Raw genomic sequence first — 24,164 nt, 5'->3', positions numbered from 1 at the left:
CCTCCTCCTTGCCCTGACTATCCTGACTTCTATGGGGATATCTTCTTTACATTTGTTTATAGTTTTATCACCTCCATGTGTATCTGTACATTGTTTACATGTTTTAAAAAAGAAGGAAAACCTGGCTTATGTGAGCTATAGAGTTTTGTAAATCTTGAAACCTGCTGATTGCAATCTCTTGGTGCACTTTGACATGTCTCCCTGTTCATAGGTTGTTAGCTATAGAGGCCTGATCAGATTCAGATTTTTGTTTTATTTTTTTGTTTCCAAGACTACAAGGCATGGTGTGTTCTTTCATCGAGAAGCACATAATATGTGTTGCTCTTCTTTTTATGATGTTGGTATTTGTTGATGCTGGTGCCTAGTTCCATTAATTCATTAGGAATTAAAGAAATGATGTTCTAATTCTGTTCTTCTTCCTTTGTTAGCTGGACTACTTCTCTTAAAAGAAGTAGTTGGTTCCACTTAGTATTTGGTTGTCCAGTAGTAGAGTTTATACAGAAAAGTTAGAATACAGGCTTGACTCTTTCCCTTTACTTACTAATTTCTGAAAGTATTCTGAACTTATAGATTTAAACATATTTGATGCATTTCAACTTCTTATGGATAATATCCTTATTAAAATTCACATTGTCTCGAGTTAATTTTTGAGTCAAATTTTGAGTCAAATATTGAGTCATATTTTTGAGTCAATTTTTGAGTCAAATATTGAGTCAAATATTTTTGACTCGAGTCGGATTTTAAAAATATTTTTGATTTTAATGTAGAATGACAGAATACTTTCATTGAGAATGATGAAATGGTGTCTGTGGGAGAAGGTCTTATTTATGCTGTGTCTTCCATCTGCCCAATATTTTAAAAATTCTAGAAGGAATTAAAAACATGTAGAACTGTTAAAATACTTATGTTATGAAATTTCCTGTCCCCCAGGAAATTTAGCTAAATGTTCAATTCAAATATTACATTAACTTGTCTTTTCCTCTTTATTCCTTTTCTGTTCTTATATTGGATTTATTTCATTGCACACTGAAAATGGATGTATTTCTTAGGCTACATTAGTTTCAATGTATTTGGTCTTAGCTGAACTATTTTTAGCCTATTTGAATGATCATAACCTAAGATATTTCCCATTTCAAGCAAAATATATATTTTTTTCTCTCTTTTTTTTTTTTTTGGCTATACCACACGACTTGTGTGACCTTAGTTCCCTGACCAGTGATTGAACCCATGCCCCCTGCATTGGAAGCACAGAGCCCTAAGCATATGTACTCTTAACAGAAAATATTGTTTGTGGGGAGACTAGGTAGCTTTCAAAGTGAAGAGTGCTAAACCTCCCAGCTTTGGTAAGGCTGGAAACCTATGTTCCCTAACACATTACCATCAGATGTCCCCCGTACCTTTCTTCACTGTGTGAAGAACTGAGGTTTAAGTTAAACTGAGGTTTAAGTTCTCAGATTCCTAGGAAGAATGGTCTGATTGGCCCAGCTTGGGTCAGTCAACTCTGAGTGGAGGGCAGGGAAGGTTGCAGAGCTGTGACACTGGGGAATTGTGTGAGCTGGGCTGTTGTCTTTGTTGTGTCTGCTGCAGATACTTACCTCTGCTGTGGCCTTTCTCATTCCTTGTTTTTCACTAAACAAACAAAACAACAATAAGAAAAAAAAATCCAACAACAATGTAAAAACTTTTTCATGCTCTCTTGTTCACAGTAGCATCCCCGAGCCCAGCATATGTACTTCCTGCCTGGAACACGGCTGATGCTCACTGCTATGTTTCATTTGATTGAGGCGAAAGGACTCCAGGTGTTTATTGTCATCAAGGCTCCAGTGATACCTGTGGTCCAATATAAAGGTTTCTTTACTTCTTTTCTCCAGTTAGGCTCTTGAATTAGCCTTGGTTCCTCAAAAAGTAGACCCTGAATATCCCTAAAGGCAAAAACAAAACCTGGGTTTCCACAAAGGCAAAAGCTTATCATCAGGAGTCCATCTGTGGCTGTGATCTCAGGAAGCAAGTGGGAGAGAGACAGGAAGAGTGAAATACTAAAGGCAGGAGGGGCAGTACGAGTATTATCAAGTGGGCCACTACTGTAAGGAGCCAGTTGCTCATCTCATGGAATATGCTAAGAAGTGTTATGGAAGATGTTTCAGAACCTGCCAGAAGGATCCAGAATAAAGACGGAAGTGTTTATCCCTGGACTTCTCTTAACAACTTGTCAAGGCGTGGCCTATGGGACTTGAACTTCCCTGTACTTCTGGATCTCTCAGTGGCCTGGGGCAGGCAGTATGAGTCACTATAGCGATAGCTGTAGTATTTGAAGGTGTTCATGAGATGTCCAGCACAGGCTTTTATTGAAAGACCTCATTAAATGGTACCATTCTCAGGTGTTCATTAAAGCAGTGGAAGTGAAGTGTTAGTAACTCAGTCGTGTCTGACTCTTTGGGACCCCAAGGACCCACCAAGCTCCTCTGTCCGTGGGATTCTCCAGGCAAGAATACTGGAATGGGTAGCCATTCCTTCTTCAGGGGATCTTTCCAACTCAGAGACAGAACCTGGGTCCCCTACATTGCAGACAGATTCTTTTACCATTTGAGTCACCAGGGAAGCCCTCTAATCACACAAAAAATTTGTGACCTCTCAGAATCATGAACAATTTAAAGTCATCTAGTCTCATCCTCTGCCATTACTTTTCCTTATGTTAGGTGTCTTGATCTCCAGCTCTTTCTCTTCCACCCTTTGTTCTCAACAGGCCAGTCTCATGAGAAGCTACTTGGTGGCCTTTCCAATGATAGCCTGTGTGTTAAAGTCTTTCTTTCATTGGCAGGAGGATTCTTTTTACCACTGAGCCACCAGAGAAGCTGAAGATGTAGATATACATTTAGTAATTTGTACCAGAGTTGATGGCATCTCCAGGAATATAACTCTAGTTGTGTCAGACTAAGTTGATTTCTCTCTAGTGTTTCTTTAACACACAGTTCTATCTCACATTTGGTTTTTTAATTTTTTGCCTACACTCATGATTCATGGGAAATTTTCTGCTTGTAGAATTGTAGAATTCTGAAGAATTTGTTACAGAATTGTAGCTGCTGCTAAGTTACTTCAGTCGTGTCTGACTCTGTGCGACCCCATACATGGCAGCCCACTAGGCTCCCCCATCCCTGGGATTCTCCAGGCAAGAATACTGGAGTGGATTGCCATTTCCTTCTCCAATGCATGAAAGTGAAAAGTCAAAGTAAAGTCACTCAGCCGTACCCGACTCTTAGCGACCCCATGGACTGCAGCCCACCAGGCTCCTCCGTCCATGGGATTTTCCAGGCAAGAGTACTGGAGTGGGTTACCATTGCCTTCTCCGACAGAATTGTAGACACTTCTGTAAATTTCAGAATGAAGTGATTTTAGCAGAGGGTGTTGGACCTTCTTTAGTTCCATAAAACATTATTGTTTTCTTTATTTAAAACTTCAAATGACATCTTATGCCACTTGTATTTTCCTTATTAGAATTTAATGTACATGTCCTTTTTATCTTTTTTTTTATTTCATTTATATACTTGGTGAAATTAATGACCTTAAGTTTCTATGGTTATTGCTTTACTATATTTACATATACTTAGTAAGTTACTGTAATTTAAAAATAATCTCTGCTTCTCTGGTACTAATGTTTCTTTTATTATAATAACATGATTTATCAAAATTTGTTAAGTGTAATTTATTATGTAAGTTGTATAGATGAGCGATGTCTGTATTACCTAAGTAGACAATTCAGCTACTTTCCAGAAATGAAATATTCTTAAGTATTTCAGGTATTTTTTTTTGGTTTGCAAAGACTGACTGTTTTGAAGACTGCAGGTTTTCCCTCTGAATTAATATGGTTTATAACTTATTGCTCTTTGGCCAGATATGATAACATTTTGAATTTACTTGTGACTGCTGTGGCATTCAACAACTCTTCCTTAAATAGAACAGGCTTACTGTGAGTAATTTTGTACAATAGGTTTATAATATTTCATGTTAAATATACTTTTCCTAGATACAAATTATAAATCAATGGGTCTTGGAAACTTCTTCAGCTCTTTGCTTTTCTTCTTTTCCTTTAGGATTTTCCTGTTGAACCGGTCATAATTGGAATAGCTTTACTACTTCTACAGACTCCAGCAAGTCAACAGAAGCCAATCTTAAGTCTAGGTAAATAAAAATACGCTCACAAGAGTAACGTAAGTTAACATGAGTATTGGCAGGTGTCACTTGATCTACGTATTGTACTGTGCTGTAAAGTCCTATATGTTGTGAATGTCCGTTCTGGAATTTTTCCGTTTAGTCATTATCAAATAGAGCTTTCTTTTTCTTATCAAGGTGTTTTGTGCAAGATTCCATATACCATAATTTACCAAATATCTCAGCTGTTCGTTAGGACATTATGTTCTAAATTATATAGCAGTGACATTGGTAAATATTTTGAAGGGTGTGTCAGCTCATTTAGTTGTACAGCAAACAGAATCAATAGCATAAAACCCTTGAAGCAGAATAAGTATTTAGCATTTGAATTTACTTTTAAAACTCTATACACCTTTACTATTCAAAACTGGTGCCACATTGAACAAGGCTTAATTTATGATTATTTTGTTAACCTACCTAGTACAAATGAAGATAACATTCTTTTGACTGTCCAGTATTGACTTAAAAAAAAGTAAGGAATGGGGCTAAAGGGAGGCAAAAAATGTTCTGTTTAAGAGTAATGTGGGACAATGAGGTACCATCTCATGCCAGTCAGAACAGCTGCTATGAAAAAGTCTACAAACAATAAATGCTGGAGAGGGTGTGGAGAAAAGGGAACCCTCTTACACCGTTGGTGGGAATGCAAACTAGTGCAGCCACTATGAAGAACAATGTGGAGATTCATTAAAAACCTGGAAATAGAACTGCCTTATGACCCAGTAATCCCACTGCTAGGCATACATGCCGAGGAAACCAGAGTTGAAAGAGACCCCAGTGTTCATCGCAGCACTGTTTACAATAGCTAGGACATGGAAGCAACCTAGATGTCCGTTGGCAGACGAATGGATAAGAAAGTTGTGGTACATATACACAATGGAATATTACTCAGGTATTAAAAAGAACACATTTGAATCAGTTCTAATGAGGTGGATGAAATTGAAGCCTATTGTACAGAGTGAAGTAAGTCAGTAAGAAAAACACCAATTCAGTATATTAATGCCTATATGTGGAATTTAGAAAGATGGTAACAATGACCCTATATGCAAGAGCAAAAAAGAGATAGATGTAAAGAACAGGCTTTTGGACTCTGTGGGAGAAGGTGAGGGTGGGATGATTTGAGAGAAAACCATTGAAACATGTATATTACCATATGTGAAATAGATCAACAGTCCAAGTTTGATGCATGAAACAGGGCACTCAAAGCCGGTGCACTGGGACAACCCTGAGGGATGGGATGGGGAGGGATGTGGGAAGGGGGGTTCGGGATGGGGGACACTTGTACACCCATGACTGATTCATGTCAGTGTATGGCGAAAACCACTACATTATTGTAAAGTAATTAGACTCCAATTAAAATAAATAAATAAATTAAAAAAAGAATAACGTGGGAAAGAATCAAGTTTGCAGATCAACAAACAAGTCATACCTTTAAATTGTGGCTTTTACATTAGTATTGCTTCGCTTTACTTGGTCCAGTATAATACATGCAGTAATGTAGGATGTTGTCTAATTTGTGATGTGTATGTTATGATGCCATGATTCGTTGATTCATTCCCACTTTCATTTTTAAAACATGATTGAGGTAAATACTGATTGTGTAACTCCTTCTGGGCATTTTAATCCATGATTTTGAGGATGAATTACTCTTTCATTTACAGTGTCTTAGAAATAGCTTTAGCATATGGAAGGGACCCTTGGCTCTTTTAAGGGCTTTGATTCCTACCCTGCTTTTGCTTATTGGCCCTCTTCTCTTTGTACCTTCCTCCCTAGTCTCTTACTAAACTGTTTTTGCCTCCTCCCCTTAAAGAGTATACATGGCATCCTCCTATAGGTATAATTTTCCAATCCTGTTACTTATGACAATCATAGTTTTATTATTTTTAAAAAGCAGCTTTATTGAGGCAAATTTATTTACCATAGAGCTCACTGTTTTTAAATGTACAATAGCATTTAAAAGTAAATTTATGGGACTTCCCTGGTTGTACATTGGAAAAGAAGGGGACACAGGTTTGATCCCTGGTCTGGGAAGATTCCACATGCCATGCAGAAACTAAGCCTTGCACCACAAGTAATGACCCCATGCGCTACAACTGCTGAAGCCTGCAAGCTCTAGGGGCCACAGCTAATGAGCCTGTGTGCTGCGACCATTGAAGCTCTCATGACTGGAGCCTGTGCTCCCCAACAGGAGAAGCCACGTCAATGAGAAGCCCATGCACTGCGACTGGACAGTAGCCCTCACTCACTGCAACCAGAGACAAGCCCACACAGCAACAAAGACCCAGCACAGCCAAAAATAAATAAATTTTTCAAAAGTAAATTTACAGAGTTGTGCCGCCAGCTCCACAGTCTAGTTTTAGAACATTTTGCATCAATCCCTCTCCCCCAAATTTCTTGCACCCATTTATAGTTAATCCTCATTCCCACCCTCGGTCCCAGAAAAACACTAAAGTGCATCCTGTCTCTAAATTTGTCTCTTCTGGATATTTCGTATACATGGTTTTTGTTTTTGGACCAGAAAAAAATTTTTGATGCCCTACAGAATCTGCATTCCTAATTCTGAGGCTCCAGTCCTTCAATTATAGCTCATGTATGATAGGATAATACAGGATCAAACACTCCAGTACTTTTGTTGGAGAAGAGCCAAGTTTTCCTTTTGTAAACCAGTGTCTCTGATTTGAAGTTACCTTTGATAGAGTGAATAAACCATACTGAAAACTATTGAGCTAGTGTATAAAGTTGAAATGTAAATAAAAATCTATTGTTTCATATATTGGGAAAGAATGCTCAAAGCAATAGGATAGCGGGGAGAATATTGATTATTTCAAGTTTTAAAAATACACAGCACTAATACAATGTTGGGGCTTCTCTGGTGGCTCAGTGGTAAAGAATCTACCTGCAATACCAGGAGACACAAAAGATGCAGATTCAATCCCTGGGTTGGGAATATCCCCTGGAGGAGGGCATGGCAACCCATTCCAGTGTTCTTTTTTTTTTTTTTTTCATTCCAGTGTTCTTGCATGGAGAATCCCTTGGACAGAGCAGCCTGGCAGGCTACAGTCCATGTGATTGCAGAGAGTCAGACACGACTGAAGTGACTGAGCGTGCATAATACAATGTTACGCTTCTTAATTACTAACACTGGCCATGATTGTAAATAGCAATTTGTAAAAATGCCTGCAAGAGCCATAGTACAGAATATAGAAATATTTGTATTACATGAATTTCATATTTTGTTAAAGATATTCAGTTCAGTTCAGACTCTCAGTCGTGTCCGACTCTTTGCGACCCCAAAAATTGCAGCACGCCAGGCCTCCCTGTCCATCACCAACTCCCGGAGTTCACTCAGACTCACGTCCATCGAGTCAGTGATGCCATCCAGCCATCTCATCCTCTGTCGTCCCCTTCTCCTCTTGCCCCCAATCCCTCCCAGCATCAGAGTCTTTTCCAATGAGTCAACTCTTCGCATGAGGTGGCCAAAGTACTGGAGTTTCAGCTTTAGCATCATTCCTTCCAAAGAAATCCCAGGGCTGATCTCCTTCAGAATGGACTGGTTGGATCTCTTTGCAGTCCAAGGGACTCTCAAGAGTCTTCTCCAACACCACAGCTCAAAAGCATCAATTCTTCGGCGCTCAGCTTTCTTCATAGTCCAACTCTCACATCCATACATGACCACTGGAAAAACCATAGCCTTGACTAGACCTTTGTTGGCAAAGTAATGTCTCTGCTTTTGAATATGCTATCTAGGTTGGTCATAACTTTCCTTCCAAGGAGTAAGCGTCTTTTAATTTCATGGCTGCAATCACCATCTGCAGTGATTTTGGAGCCCAAAAAAGTAGAGTCTGCCACTGTTTCCACTGTTCCCCCATCTATTTCCCATGAAGTGATGGGAGTAGATGCCATGATCTTCATTTTCTGAATGTTGAGCTTTAAGCCAACCTTTTCACTCTCCTCTTTCACTTTCATCAAGAGGCTTTTTAGTTCCTCTTCACTTTCTGCCATAAGGGTGGTGTCATCTGCATATCTGAGGTCATTAATATTTCTCCCAGCAATCTTGATTTCAGCTTGTGCTTCTTCCAGCCCAGCATTTCTCATGATGTACTCTGCATATAAGTTAAATAAGCAGGGTGACAATATACAGCCTTGACGTACTCCTTTTCCTATTTGGAACCAGTCTGTTGTTCCATGTCCATTTCTAACTGTTGCTTCCTGACCTGCATACAGGTTTCTCAAGAGGCAGGTCAGGTGGTCTGGTATTCCCATCTCTTTCAGAATTTTCCACAGCTTATTGTGATCCATAGTCAATAAAGCAGAGTCAATAAAGCAGAAATAGATGTTTTTCTGGAACTGTCTTCTTTTTTCCATGATCCAGTGGATGTTGGCAATTTGATCTCTGGCTCCTCTGCCTTTTCTAAAACCAGCTTGAACATCTGGAAGTGCACGGTTCACGTATTGCTGAAGCCTGGCTTGGAGAATTTTGAGCATTACTTTACTAGCATGTGAGATGAGTGCAATTGTGCGGTAGTTTGAGCATTCTTTGGCATTGCCTTTCCTTGGGATTGGAATGAAAACTGATCTTTTCCAGTCCTGTGGCCACTGCTGAGTTTTCCAATTTTGATGGCATATTGAGTGCAGCACTTTCACAGCATCATCTTTCAGGATTTGGAATAGCTCAACTGGAATTGCATCACCTCCACTAGCTTTGTTCATAGTGATGCTTTCTTAGGCCCACTTGACTTCACATTCCAGGATGTCTGGCTCTAGGTGAGTGATCACACCATCATGATTATCTTGGTTGTGAAGATCTTTTTTGTACAGTTCTTCTGTGTATTCTTGCCACCTCTTCTTAATATCTTCTGCTTCTGTTAGGTCCATACCTTTTCTGTCCTTTATCAAGCCCATCTTTGCATGAAATGTACCCTTGGTATCTCTAATATTCTTGAAGGGATGTCTAGTCTTTCCTATTCTATTGTTTTCCTGTATTTCTTTGTATTGATCGCTGAAGAAGGTTTTCTTATCTCTTCTTGTTATTCTTTGGAACTCTGCATTCAGATGCTTATATCTTTCCTTTTCTCCTTTGCTTTTCACTTCTCTTCTTTTCAAAGCTATTTGTAAGGCCTCCCCAGACAGCCATTTTGCTTTTTTGCATTTCTTTGCCATGAGGATGGTCTTGATCCCTGTCTCCTGTACAATGTCACAAACCTCAGTCCATAGTTCATCAGGCACTCTATCTATCAGATCTAGGCCCTTAAATCTATTTCTCACTTCCACTGTGTAATGATAAGGGATTTGATTTAGGTCATACCTGAATGGTCTAGTGGTTTTCCCTACTTTCTTCAATTTAAGTCTGAATTTGGCAATAAGGAGTTCATGGTCTGAGCCACAGTCAGCTCCTGGTCTTGTTTTTGCTGACTGTATAGAGCTTCTCCATCTTTGGCTGCAAAGCATATAATCAATCTGATTTCAGTGTTGACCATCTGGTGATGTCCATGTGTAGAGTCTTCTCTTGTGTTGCTGGAAGAGGGTGTTTGCTATGACCAGTGTGTTCTCTTGGCAAAACGCTATTAGCGTTTGCCCTGCTTCATTCCATATTCCAAGGTCAAATTTGCCTGTTACTCCAGGTGTTTCTTGACTTCCTATTTTTGCATTCCAGTCCCCTATAATGAAAAGGACATCTTTTTTTGGTGTTAGTTCTAAAAGGTCATGTAGGTTTTCATAGAACCATTCAACTTCAGCTTCTTCAGTGTTACTGGTTGGGGCGTAGACTTGGATTACTGTGATATTGAATGGTTTGCCTTGGAAACGAACAGAGATCATTCTGTCATTTTTGAGCTTGCACCCAAGTACTGCATTTCGGACTCTTTTGTTGACCATGATGGCTACTCCATTTCTTCTAAGGGATTCCTGCCTGCAGTAGTAGATATAATGGTCATCTGAGTTAAATTCACCCATTCCAGTCCATTTTAGTTTGCTGATTCCTAGAATGTCAACATTCACTCTTGCCATCTCCTATTTGACCACTTCCAATCTGCCTTGGTTCATGGACCTAACATTCCAGGTTCCTATGCAATATTGCTCTTTACAGCATCAGACCTTGCTTCTATCACCAGTCACATCCACAACTGGGTATTGTTTTGCTTTGGCTCCATCCCTTCATTCTTTCTGGAGTTATTTTCTCCACTGATCTCCAGTACCATATTGGGCACCTACCGACCTGGGGAGTTCCTCTTTCAGTATCTGTTAAAGGTATTATATTATTGTAATAACTGACAATTATGAATTAAGACTAATATTTAGGCAAAAAAAGTAAATTTGTAGTGTTGGAGTAACAAGTGTCTGTATTTCATACCACATTCAGGTTTGACTTCCAGGTGATTTAAAATACAATACTAGCAATTCATTGACATGATTTAAAGTTCACTGTAGTTTTTTTTGGTGTAGTGGGGAAGTTAAGTTGATTAATAATCTCACTCTGAAGGAGGTTATTTGTAAAAATAACCTTTTTCAGTAAATCAGCATTCATTCAATAACTGTGAAGAAAGTTTATTCTTTAATTCATCCTGTTCATAGTCTAAGGGAGACTACACATATAAGTAAATTATTCTGCGTGTGTGTTTGTTTCCATGTTAAAAAAAATCTTTTATAAACATGGGTTGTATTCCATGGGTAATGGACTTTGAGAATTTGCTGATTTGCTTCTTGGTAATTACTGCTGAAGGTCATCCCGTGCTTCACCTTGTTTACTTTTGCATCGCTTGATACAATTCTCAGCTGGGCTTGAAAGAGTAGTGCATGTGTTGATTTTGTTATCCGTACATCAGGAACTCTGGTCTCTTGGCTCAGTTTGTGAGGGCAGAGGATCTGACAGGGTATAAGAACAAAAGTTGAGTTGAATTTTAAAGAAATTCATATTGACCTGAAAAAAAAAAGTTGATTTTACTTTATGATATGAATTTTCTCTAAGAGCATCCTCAAGTAAAAACTAAAAAGTTCTGTGCATTAATAGCTTATTTTTGCTGAGTTAATTTTTATGTTCTTTTTATTTCTTAAAGGATCAGGTTTATCATCTTAATTGTATGTATGACCCAATTGTAAAGGGGCAAGAAAGCTCTTTGCATATTTCTCTTAAACAAAACAGCATTTTGTTTGACTGCAGTATTAATTTTGAAAACTGTGAATTGTTGTTTGGATGACCAGCTCTGAAGCTCCTTTCTTCTGCTGAGAGTCAGAAGATCCCAAAGTCCTCGTTGCTGCTAGTGATGCCACTTCTGCAGATACTGTCTTCTACTGCCTTGGAAGACTGTATATCCGTGGATGAAGAAGGTCCCTCTAGGCAGCAGTTGGCTGTAAACCTTTTAGAAATGGTGCAGCAGGAGCGCTACAGAGACAAGCACCGAAAGGTAACCACTTTATCCCTGTTTCTCTTAACATAAAGTTTAATCAGTTATATGGGATTTAAGTCACTGCCGGAAATCTCACCTCCTGATGATATATGTGTTTGGGTTTAAATCCTGTCGTTGAATTTTACCACTCTGTCAGGCACTGGTGTTGATGTTAGTGTATTCTTCTGGACTGTGGTGGGGAGGGTAGTCCTGCTTGAAATAAGTGTTGGAAATCTGTCTAATCTTTTTTGCTTGTTGAGTTTCCAGTGTCCATTAGTGGTTAAAGGTCCTAAGGAATCCTGCAGGAAAGCAACTAGTTCTAGTTAACTAACCTAGTGCTTCTGCAACACATGTGAGCATGGAGCCTTTCTTCCCCTTCTTTATACTGTTAAATAGTGCAGTGTAATTAGACCTGCAACAATCCATGGTGGGGAACTGCAATTGCCTGGAAGTTCTGGGATCTGTAAGAACTAAGACTTGACTTTTGAATATGGCACCTTACGCTGTATTCCCCAGCACATGGTTCTTGATGTCCCTGTGTGTGTTCCTACTCCCTTCAGCCCAACTGTCACACTTCATTCTGATCCATGCCTACCGGGCTTACCCCATTTGGCTTTGTCAGTCTCACTGGTCCTGTTAGAATAATGGAGAAATATGAGTAATATCTTGTTAGTGGCTGAATTCTAGGCCTACATTCATCATATTTTTTTCTGTTTAGGTGCTTGGGTTTTAACTTTAGTAAAATGTGATGTGTGTGTCCTAAGTCACTTCAGTCGTGTCCAGCTCTGTGCAACCTTATGAACTGTAGCTTGCCAGGCTCCACAGTCCATGGGATTCTCCAGGCAATAATATTGGAGTGGGTAGGCATGCCCTCCTCCAGGGGATCTTCCTGACCCAGGAGTCAAACCCTCATCTTTTACGTCTATCTGCATTGGCACGCAGGTTCTTTCCACTAGCGCCACCAGCAAAGCCCAGTAAAATGTGATAGTACTTCCCAACTATAAAGGGTTAAAGACGGTAAAACTGGTGAAGCATCTTAAGTTTCCAGAGACCAAAGACATTACATAAATGCAAGCAAGTGCCTTAGTTGTTTTGTTTGCAAAAGTAGAGATACCACTAATGACGTATTGTTAAATGTTCTAGCAGCAGAAATCCAGGCATTGTTGGGGATTCTTGGTTATGTTCCCTGTTTGATCATGCAGCAGAAACTAGCCTGCAGGCATATTGAATGTATGCTGTAGCCTCCTTGATCCTAATTGTTTGACTAAAGCATAAAACTTGAAATAGGTAATTGATTTGCATTAAAATAAGAGAGTTCTTAACATCTGCTCTGATAGGATGACAAACTGTGACCCCAAATTTCTAATAGCCTTTTACCTCCCCTTGTAGTTTGCCCGTATAGAACACAAATTGGATTCTGAATGGGGGTGGGGACAGGGTACTATGTCTGAGAGTTCTGTTCCTTTAAATCATGAGTGATATTTACTGAGGATCACCCTAAATCTAATGTGTAAGTACTCAGCTTATTATTTGCTCAGGTGTGTGTGAATCTTATTCATCAGCACTGCATGGTGGATTTTCTCTTTAGCAGCTGGTGAAGAGGGAGGAGGAAGGAATACTATTAGGGTGTAAATGTCCTCCTGATGGTAGTGTGCTGCTGTATTGAGGCTTTCAGTGGATATATGATCTCCCTTTTGAAAAATTTAAGCCACAGTTTACTGTTGGCTTTTCTCCTACGCCTGTCCAGACCCTATATTCCAAACATACCTATAAATTTAACCTGCCCCAAACTCCCAGTTCTCCTCCTGAATCTTTGCTTTAGTACATAATGCACTTTTGTCTCCTTTGCCTGAACTACTCGTTCTTCAAGACCCAGCCAAGTGTTTTCAGCCTCCCTGAGTCAGAATTTATTACTCTGTCTCCTTTGCATCCAAACACTTTCAGCATTAGTGGATTGTGTTGTGTGTCTTAGTTTAAGGGGATTATGTTGTGTGTCTTAATTTAAGGGGTACATATTTGTACCTCCAGCTGTGCCGTGAGCTCACCCAGGGAAGGAAGCTTGGCCTTTTTCATACTTTGCCTTTTTTTTTTAAGCACATTAATATTTAAATTGCAACAGTTGTTGAACTTTTGATGTTTTTTCCACCGTAGGTGTTTCTGCATTATCTTTTCAGCTGATCATGGATTGGAAAATTAAAAACACTTTAGCAGCGGTGAAACTGAGTATTTTCCACATATTCAAGGAAATAGATAACACCCTAGCTTATTTATTTGTCTTTGCATCCTCCACACCTGACCTATTGTTTACTACGTAGTAGATAGTCAAGAAATTTCTGTTCAGTGAGGAATGTATGCTTCTGATACAAATACAGATCATTTTACCCTCTTGATTTATTACAGAAACATTGTTTAGAATCACAGATTTTTGTTGTTTATATTTTTATTATTTCATTTTAAATTGGTGATTCTGACTTGAGTATTTGGCTTAGAACTAAAGCATTTCTTCAGAAGTATAATTCTTTTCATAAATAAATCCAAGGGTAAATATTACCGTACCATGCAGTTCTCTGTTTCCTGTCCATTTCTTTTTTTTTTTTCCTTAATTTTTTGGTTATGCTGTGTGCCATGTGGAATCGTAGGTCCCTCCCCAGGGATTGGCCCACACCCTGAGCTGTGAAAGTAGAATCCTAACCACTGGACTGCCAGGGAATTCCCTACCTGTTTCTGAAGTGTTGATAACAATGAAATAAAACACATTTTAACTTCTCTCAGTTTCTAAGAATTAAAAAGTAAAATATCAAAGCAGCCATTCATCTCTTTAAAAGATTAGCATAATCTAATAAACTTCTTGGAGAAGGCAATGGCACCCCACTCCAGTACTCTTGCTTGGAAAATCCCATGGATAGAGGAACCTGGTGGGCTGCAGTCCATGGGGTCGCTAAGAGTCAGACACGACTGAGCGACTTCACTTTCACCTTTCCCTTTCATGCATTGGAGAAGGAAATGGCAACCCACTCCAGTGTTTTGGCCTGGAGAATCCCAGAGACGGGGGAGCCTGGTGGGCTGCCATCTATGGGGTCGCACAGAGTCGGACACAACTGAAGCGACTTAGCAGTAGCAGCAGTAATAAACATCTATTTGTTTATTTATCGTGTAAGAAAAACAGGATCCTTTGTATTAGACTATGACAGGTGATGTTTAAAACCTATTTGTGTTCTCTTAGGTGAAAAACATCAAATACTAGTCGCAACTCTAAAGTCCTTACAATTTTGCTGCCCCTACCCCCAGAAAATGGGGGCAGGTGGTCGTGAGAAGAAAGCACCAGGGTATGAGTCAGGGTCTAGTTAGGAGAGAGAAGCCACACTGATAATTTAAATAAAGAGAAACTTAGTACAGAAGTTATTAACTAGTAAAAGGTGTTTAATTACTGAAAGCAGTAATGAGGCTCTAAGGAATATTGCCATAATAAATGTTGAGAACAGCTTCTACTTCTGAGAGTGAGGCAGGGGACACCCAAAGAATGAACCAAATGGATCTCCGCACTCAAGGCTGAGATCACAGCCTGGTGGGAAGATTGTAGCTATGACCTGCTAGCTGGTGAAGTGTGTGGGGTGTCACAGGCCAGAGCTGGCCCATAGGAAGCTATCTGCTGGAGTCTCTTGCATGCCCCTGGCAGCCAGGGATGGGTGAAATAAAGCAAGAAAGAGACTTAATAGTCAAATTCCTGCAGTTATACAGTAGGGCAAGATTCATCTTTGGAGAACTATTTTAGTCAACAGAAAGATTTAGAGAAAGGATGACTGAGGTAGGATCTGTCATACATTTATTAATTGGTATTTTTGGATAAAGTACTTTGTTCGTACTTAAAGCACTGTGAGCTTTATTACCTTTTAATAAAGCAGTACTAAGTAGGTTTCACTCATTGTCACTTTGAAGTAGTATATAGTAAGCAGAAAGGATTTTGAGTATTTGTCTCTTAAAAAATCAAAATTTATAATATATTGTTGTCCTATTTATAGCTGAAGTTAAGATTTATTGAGCACATGCTCTATTTAAGAAGTTATGTGGATCAACTCTTTTCTCACAATAACTTTGAAATAGTTTTGTTTTGCTGTTTCCACATGTGTGGCCTTGGTTGAAGGCCTAATGGTTGAAGCTCTCCGGGCCCTGGCCAAATAGGCAACAAAGCCCTGCTTCAGTGGTTGTTTATTAAGCACGTCTTATGTTCAGGCTCCATTCTGAGTCCTTTGCCATGTATTAAGTCATTTGATTTTATCCCAAACTCTTTGAAGTAGGTATTATTATTATTGGTCTAATTTTATCCAAGAGTTAACTGAAATATAGAGAAGATAACTTGCCAAGGGTCATGCAGTGAGAGTCTGATTATTTTTTAAAATAGATTTATTGAGATAAAATTCACATACATACATTTTACTCATTTAAAGTTCACAACTCAGTGGCTTTTTGTATGTTTACAGAGTTGTGTATACAATACCACAGTCAATTTTAGAATACTTTTATTACTCCAAAAAAGAAAGTGAAGTGAAGTGAAGTTGCTCAGTCGTGTCTGACTCTTTTCGACCCCATGGACTGTAGCCCACCAGGCTCATCTGTCCATGGGATTCTCCAGGCAAGAATATTGGAGTGGGTTGCCAATTCCTTCTCCAGGGGATCTTCCCGACCCAGGGATCAAATGCAGGTCTCCCGCATTCCAGGCAGACACTTTATAATATTCCATTGTATGAAGCTACCTCATTTTATTTTTTCATTCATCTATTGAACATTTGGGTTTTAATTTTTTTAAGAAAATTTTGTTTATTGTGAATAATGCTGTTGTGAATACTCCTGTACAAGTTTTTGTGTGGACATAGATTTTCATTTTTTGGGGGTAGATAACCTAGGGAGTGAAATTGCTAGATCATATGGTAACCATGTGTTTGATCATTTGAGGAGCCGTGAGACTTTTCCAAAGGGACTGTATCATTTTACATTCCCATTAGCAGTGTGTGAAGGTGCCAGTTTCTCTATGTACTTGCCAACACTTGTTACTACCTGTCATTTTATTACAACCATACTAGTGGTTGTGATGGGCTTCCTTGGTGGCTCAGATGGTAAAGAATCTGCCTGCAATGCAGGAGACCCAGGTTTGATCCCTGGGTCACGAAGATCCCCTGGAGAAGGGAATGGCAACCCACTCTAGTATTCTTGCATGGCGAATTCCACGGACAGAGCAACTTGATGGGGTGATAAGCCTGATGGGGAGTCCACGGGGTCGCAAAGAGTCAGACATGACTGAGAGACTAACACAGGAGTGGTTATGAAGTGCTATTTCATTGTGGTTTTGATTTGCATTTCCTTGATGATAATCTTACAGTACTCATTTTGTAAGTGAAGAAATAGAAATTATGGAGGTTAATTAACTTCCCCCTCATTACACAGGGAGTGGATGTAGGACTTAGATTCAGGTTTTGTCTGTTTGACAAATAGAGTTTACATTTGCCTACACTCTATTGCTGCCACTTTGATTTTATTAACAGTAATTTATCATCTTTGTGCTGAACTTGGGAGTTAATAACAGTATTTCAGATTTACAGGAAAACAGTAAATCAATAGTAAATTGAAGTAAACCGGTTTCTTAAAAGCTTTTGATTGGAAGTTAATAGGAATTAGATCTTGTGCTTCTATCATTGTCTTCTTAATAACATGGATACAGAGAATGGTTGTCTTTCGGTGATAATTAACCACTACCAAGGCTTTTAACTCTTGATTAGATTCTTTATAGATGTATAGAACAGAAAGTGAAAGTGAAAGTGAAGTCGCTCAGTCCTGTCCGACTCTTTGCGATCCCATGGAATGTAGTCTACCAGGTTTCTCTGTCGATGGGATTTTCCAGGCAAGAGTACTGGAGTGGGTTGCCATTTCCTTCTCCAGGGGATCTTCCTGACCCAGGGATCCAACCCAGGTCGCCTGCATTGCAGGCAGACGCTTTACCCTCTGAGCCACCAGGGAAGCCCTGTATAGAAGAGAAGGACACTCTTATTAAGGCTTTATCTATTCCAGTCTTCTGTTTCTGGTCTGGTGAGTAATTAAATCCCTTTTTGCACAGACCTGTGCTACTTTTAAGTGTCTCTAGGTTTGTTCCACACTCCCTCTCCTGGTCAAATCCTGGCCTCACTTGTTAAGCCTGTTTTAGTCCACATTATTGAAAATTGTTATTCTTTTAAGTTAATGAAAATCCATATTGTTCACCTGCATTCACAATTTCTTTTTCAGTCCTCTTTAGACAAAGAAGTATGAACAGATATTGTTAGTATTCAGTGTACCTGAACATTTTTATTAAAATTTTTAAAAAGTAAAGATTTGCAACTGTTTTACATATGTAGATGTGCAACCATTTCATATTCACTTAAATGTTACTTTTCTATTGTTTCGTCTCTTTTTATTGAGATATAATTCATTTAACATAAGCCTGTCTTTTATCTTTAAACACCTACCTTCTCCTCTAAAACCCAGGGCCTACAGCACTCCACGGGGCCAGGATTTGGTGGCCGGTGCTGAGAGAAAAGCCTTGGTGCACCTTTGCGCTGGGATCATGCCTGTGGCAGCTGTCACTCAGTGGGACAGAGAGACCATTCTGTGATCTCTTAGTCAACGTTGTGCCTTTTTCCTGTGACTCTAACCTCAGGCAAACAGATGAAAAACAGAGCCTAAACCTGGACTAATACTTTAAGCACAGTAGGATTACTTTTCTGTTTTAATATGTTTACTCCGTAATATCACTGCTGCCTAGTCAATTTATGGTTCATGGTGATTTCCAATTATTTTTCTTTTATAATCATATCCAGCAATTGTATTTTTCTCTCCTGAAGATGACAAGGATAATATTTTCCTTTATTTTGCAACTTTAGGCACTGTGCTGGGTGCTTTGTAGATACTCTTTCTTTCTCAACCTCAATAATTTTGGCAGGGAGATAGACATTACTTCCATTTTATAGATGAGGAAAATAAAGCTCAGAGAAATTGTGTAACAATTTTTAATAACTGTCTAATAACTGTCATGGCTGTGCCAAAATCTGGTCTTTTAAATCTGAAGTCCAACGCTGTTTGTCATTAGACTAAAGAACTTGACTCTAGTCTTTAATGAATTTCATTTTCTTGGGAAAAAAAATTCTTAGCGAGACAGGACTATAATAAATAAAGTATTTTTAATACATTGAAATGGTTCAAGAATCATAAATGGTATACAATGAGCAGTCTCTTTCTCACCTTTGATTCTGGTTGTCCAATTTCCACACTCTCAAAATGAAGATGAAGATTAGTAGTTATTAATTTTTTCTGTTTGTCTAAATACTTTTGTGTGTGTGTGCAAGTCCATGTGAGTCTTTAATAACGGGATAGTTATACTCTAGAGATTTTTGATTTGTCTTCAGTTCAGTTGCTCAGCCGTGTCAGACTCTTTGCAACCACATGAATTGCAACACACCAGGCCTCCCTGTCTATCAACAACTCCCAGAGTTCACTCAAACTCACGTCCATTGAATCAGTGATGCCATCCAGCCATCTCATCCTCTGTCATCCCCTTCTCCTCCTGCCCCCAATCCCTCCCAGCATCAGAGTCTTTTCCAATGAGTCAACTCTTCACATGAGGTGGCCAAAGAATTGGAGTTTCAGATTCAGCATCAGTCCTTCCAAAGAACACCCAGGGCTGACCTCCTTTAGAATGGCCTGGTTGGATCTCCTTGCAGTCCAAGGGACTCTCAAGAGTCTTCTCCAACACCACAGTTCGAAAACATCAATTCTTCAGTGCTCAGCTTTCTTCACAGTCCAACTCTCACATCCATACATGACTACTGGGAAAACCATAGCCTTGACTAGACCTTTGTTGGAAAAGTAATGTCTCTGCTTTTGAATATGCTGTCTAAGTTGGTCATAACTTTTCTTCCAAGGAGTAAGCGTCTTTTAATTTCATGGCTGCAGTCACCATCTGCAGTGATTTTGGAGCTCCAAAAAGTAAACTGTGACACTGTTTCCACTGTTTCCCCATCTATTTCCCATGAAGTGATGGGACCAGATGCCATGATCTTCGTTTTCTGAATGTTGAGCTTTAAGCCAACTTTTTCACTCTTCTCTTTCACTTTCATCAAGAGGCTTTTTAGTTCCTCTTCATTTTCTGCCATAAGGGTGGTGTCATCTGCATATCTGAGGTCATTAATATTTCTCCCGGCAATCTTGATTCCAGCTTGTGTTTCTTCCAGTCCAGTGTTTCTCATGATGTACTCTGCATATAAGTTAAATAAACAGGATGACAATATACAGCCTTGACGTACTCCTTTTCCTATTTGGAACCAGTCTGTTGTTTCATGTCCAGTTCTAGCTGTTGCTTCTTGACCTGCATACAGGTTTCTCAAGAGGAAGGTCAGGTGGTCTGGGATTCCCATCTCTTTCAGAATTTTCCACAGTTTATTGTGATCCACACAGTCAAAGCCTTTGGCATAGTCAATAAAGCAGAAGTAGATGTTTTTCTGGAACTCTCTTGCTTTTTCCATGATCCAGTGGATGTTGGCAATTTGATCTCTGGTTCCTCTGCCTTTTCTAAAACCCGCTTGAACATCTGGAAGCTCATGGTTCACATATTGCTGAAGCCTGGCTTGGAGAATTTTGAGCATTACTTTACTAGAGTGTGAGATGAGTGGAATTGTGTGGTAGTTTGAGCATTCTTTGGCATTGCCTTTCTTTGGGATTGGAATGAAAACTGACCTTTTCCAGTCCTGTGACCACTGCTGAGTTTTCCAAATTTGCTGGCATATTGAGTGCAGCACTTTCACAGCATCATCTTTCAGGATTTGAAATAGGTCAACTGGAATTCCATCACCTCCACTAGCTTTGTTCATACTGATGTTTTATAAGGCCCACTTGACTTCACATTCCAGGATGTCTGTCTCTAGGTGAGTGATCACACCATTGTGAGTATCTTGGTCGTGAAGATCTTTTTTGCACAGTTCTTCTGTGTATTCTTGTGAATGTGAAGATCGACATTGTAGGAATCAGGGAACTAAAATGGACTGGAATGGGTGAATTTAACTCATGACCATTATATCTACTACTGCAGGCAGGAATCCCTTAGAAGAAATGCAGTAGCCATCATGGTCAACAAAAGAGTCTGAAATGCAGTACTTGGATGTAATCTCAAAAATGACAGAATGATCTCTGTTCGTTTCCAAGGCAAACCATTCAATATCACAGTAATCCAAGTCTATCCCACAGCCAGTAACACTGAAGAAGCTGATTTGTCTTATCATACTCCAAATGTGTGTGTGTGTTTGTACATATTTATGCAAATACAAATATATAGTCCCTATGCTTCTCTTTAAAATAATCTCAGCATTTCAGGCGCACTGTATGTGTCTTGTATTTTTCTGTGTGAGGTCTTTCCATATCAGAAAAGATAAAGCTTCCTCATATGTTTTTATAATGGCATTTATTTTCAGATAAAAGTGATCTTCATTCTTAAGCATATACTTGAAATAACTGAACAGCTATGTCCTCACAAAAACTTTTACAGTAATATTCATAGCAACATTATTTGTCATAGCCAAAAAGTGGGAAAAAACCCAATGTCCATTAATTGATGAATGGATAAACAAAATATATACCCATACAGTGGGATATTATTTGATAATGAAAAGAAATGAAGCATTGATAGATACCAGTCAACCAGAACATGGATGAACCTTGAAAAAGTTTTATTTTATGTGAAATAAAAGAAGCTAGTTACTAAAGACCACATATTCTGTGGTTCCTATTATATGAAATAGCCAAAATAAAAGATTAATGGTTGCCAGGGCTTGGGGATCAGAGGGAATAAAGAAGGACTTTTAATGGACATTGGAGAAGGAAATGGCAACTCACTCCAGTATTCTTGTCTGGAGAATCCGATGGACAGAGGAGCCTGATGGCTACAGTCCATGGGGTCACAGGCAGACATGACTTAGTGACTTACACTTTAATGGGCATGGAGTTTCCTTTTGGGGTGAAGAAAAATGTTCTAAATTTAGCTGGTGATGATGGTTATACAACTTTATGAATTACTAGAATCCTCTGAGCTATTAACTTTAAAAGCCTGGATTTAATGATATGTGAATTATATCTCAATAAAGCTGTTATTAAAAAGTTTTGTAAGGCTTAACTTTTACTTCTCATCCTTTCAGTTGTTACCCTTATCCATGTAAGTGAGTCTCTAATAATTGGACAGTGATACTCTAGAGATTTCTAATTTGTCTCGTTACACTCTAAATGAATTATTTTTTGAGCAGGCAATATCTAATTCCTCTTTAGTGTCTGTGGCTTCTTCTGGGGTATTTGGGCACACCACTCACAATGGCAGAATTCTATCCAGTCTCTGACCCTGACTATACCACTTGACTTCCACAAGGAGCCATTGCTCAGATTGACTTAAGCATAACGTCTTCTTTGGGTATCATTTCAATTTAGAGCTGTCAGGCTGCTGCTTCTTGCAGGAGTTATCCACAAACTATTAATGAATTTCCAGACTCCAGCTGAACCAGCTCTGTTCCTATCAACATACTATTACAAAAATGAATTGTCCTCAGTCCAAATCTGCCATCTGCCCCAAGTTGCCTCTTACTGGGGCTTGGGGATGGGCAAATACAGTGTTGTTGCTGTTGTTTTTTCCATATCCGTTCTCACTGGTAAATACCTCTTACATAGTAATGGCTTTTTCCAAACTCTGTTGCCTCTGGATTTTGTATATTGACCCCGCCCCCTCTTTTTTTCTCTGCCTTGCTTGCTCACTCAGTTGTGTCCAAGTCTTTGTGGCCCCATGGACTGTAGCCCACCAAGCTCTTCTGCCCATGGAATTTTCCAGGCAAGAACACTGGAATGGGTTGTCATTTCCTACTCCAGGAAATCTTCCCAACCCAGGGATTGAACCTGTGTCTGTTGCATTTCCTGCATTGGCAGGCAGGTTCTTTACCACTAGCACTGCCTGGGAAGCCCCAACAGGGAGCGAATGGTAAACATGAGGAAGTTTTTTAATAGAACTGTTCTAGGGTTTCCATCTGGCAACTCTTTTCTTTTTGTGTAATCCTGTTAGCTCAGATATATGCAGAGAGGTTTGGGTCAGGGACTGAAAATTTTGTATTCATTTTGTTGAAAGGATCGATTTCTTCTATTTCTTGAAATATAAAGAATGAATGAACGTCAGAAATATATTTCTGACAGATTTATCTCATTTATTCATACTTTTTTGTGTGTTTATTTTTCAGCTCTCCTACAAGCTTGCGTTCCCCATAACCAGCATGTATGGTTCAATATTTACAGCCTGGAGGATCCTTGAAGTAATGAGAGAAGAGTCTGCGGCAAGTGACTGGTTGGCTTCCGTGGAGTCATTGCTCCCTATAACCACAGTGATCCCTGCTCATGTTTTTCTTCTGCTGGCTTACCTCCTTGTTGAAGATAAGGGACGAAATCTTCACCAGATACTGAAGGTCACTACAGAATTAGCCCAAGCCGATTCCTCTCAGGTAAAGCAAGAAAATAATAGAACAGTAATGAGGGAAAAGCTTGATGTTGGAATCGAAGATTATTCTTTCTTTGTGGATGATTTTTATCAGTTTTAAAGTACAGGCTTCTTTTTTCTTTGCTATCTTTATTTTTCCAATTTTTTCCCCTCCTTCCTCTGAGTTGATGTATATTTAATGAGGCGAATATTTTCTTTAATGAAAGCACTTCAAGTGAGAATCTACACAGGATGCTAATCTGCTGTTTTTGTTATTGGTGGATTTGCTAATTTTTTTTAACATTTTCATTAACTCTTGCACCCTATTCCAAGATGCATGGCCCTTGGTTCTAATATCAATCTTTTAAGGTGGAAAAATTAATTAATTCAGAATAAATGTGCCTATATAATAGGCATTAATCTCTTTTTAACTTCTTGGAATTTAATCGTATTTTTATTCAGTCATTTAATAAGCAAAAAAAATACTGGGTCCTTGCTATATATAGTACTGATCAACATGCTGGGATGTGAAGACAAGTCATTTTTTCTATCTGTACAGTTCTTGGAGTATAATAAAGACGTCAGACATTATTAATAAAGTCCCTCCTCCCCTTTTAATGAACCATATATTTAGCATAGGCATCTGTAGTTTTTTTCCGTTGGGTAGAGTGTCTAAAATGTATTTCCTATGAAGGGAAGGATTTCATAACCAAGTCGGTATAGTGTTTTTATTATCTTCTTTATCTTAGTGCCTGTGCTTGTATTCCTTTTTAAGCACGGTATGGAAAAAGTCCATCTCTTTAAGGAAAGTTATATGTTCCTTTTGGAACACAATTTGATAGTAAAGGTGGGATAAGTGTGTTTCTTTAAGATGTGAAATTAGTGCATGGGGAATTCTTTTTTGTCCCCAACTTGTCGCACTAATTCCCTTTTGTCAAGTAAACAACTGCTGATATGTAACAGAAGTTTCCACTCTGACTAGACCTTTTCTGGTCTGATTCTGCAAGTGGATCCATAATGTACTCAAAGCACCTTTGTCTTATGGTGTATGAGTAATGCGA

At 39.0% G+C, this 24,164-nt stretch overlaps 1 protein-coding gene across 6 annotated transcripts in view; it reads left to right on the top strand.

Annotated features, from left to right (window-relative positions):
- The window catches only part of FOCAD (focadhesin), a 302,741-nt gene that overhangs the window by 88,637 nt on the left and 189,940 nt on the right, over positions 1–24,164 (top strand). For all 6 annotated transcript variants that reach the window (XM_005209890.5, XM_024995511.2, XM_024995512.2 and 3 more), the window contains 3 exon segments: positions 4,089–4,176; positions 11,401–11,603; positions 22,871–23,128. In XM_005209890.5, coding sequence (XP_005209947.2) covers positions 4,089–4,176; positions 11,401–11,603; positions 22,871–23,128 — 549 coding nt within the window.

This window comes from Bos taurus, chromosome 8, assembly GCF_002263795.3.
Source record: "Bos taurus isolate L1 Dominette 01449 registration number 42190680 breed Hereford chromosome 8, ARS-UCD2.0, whole genome shotgun sequence".
Lineage (NCBI taxonomy): Eukaryota > Metazoa > Chordata > Mammalia > Artiodactyla > Bovidae > Bos > Bos taurus.
This window is presented reverse-complemented; position numbering and strand designations above follow the sequence as displayed.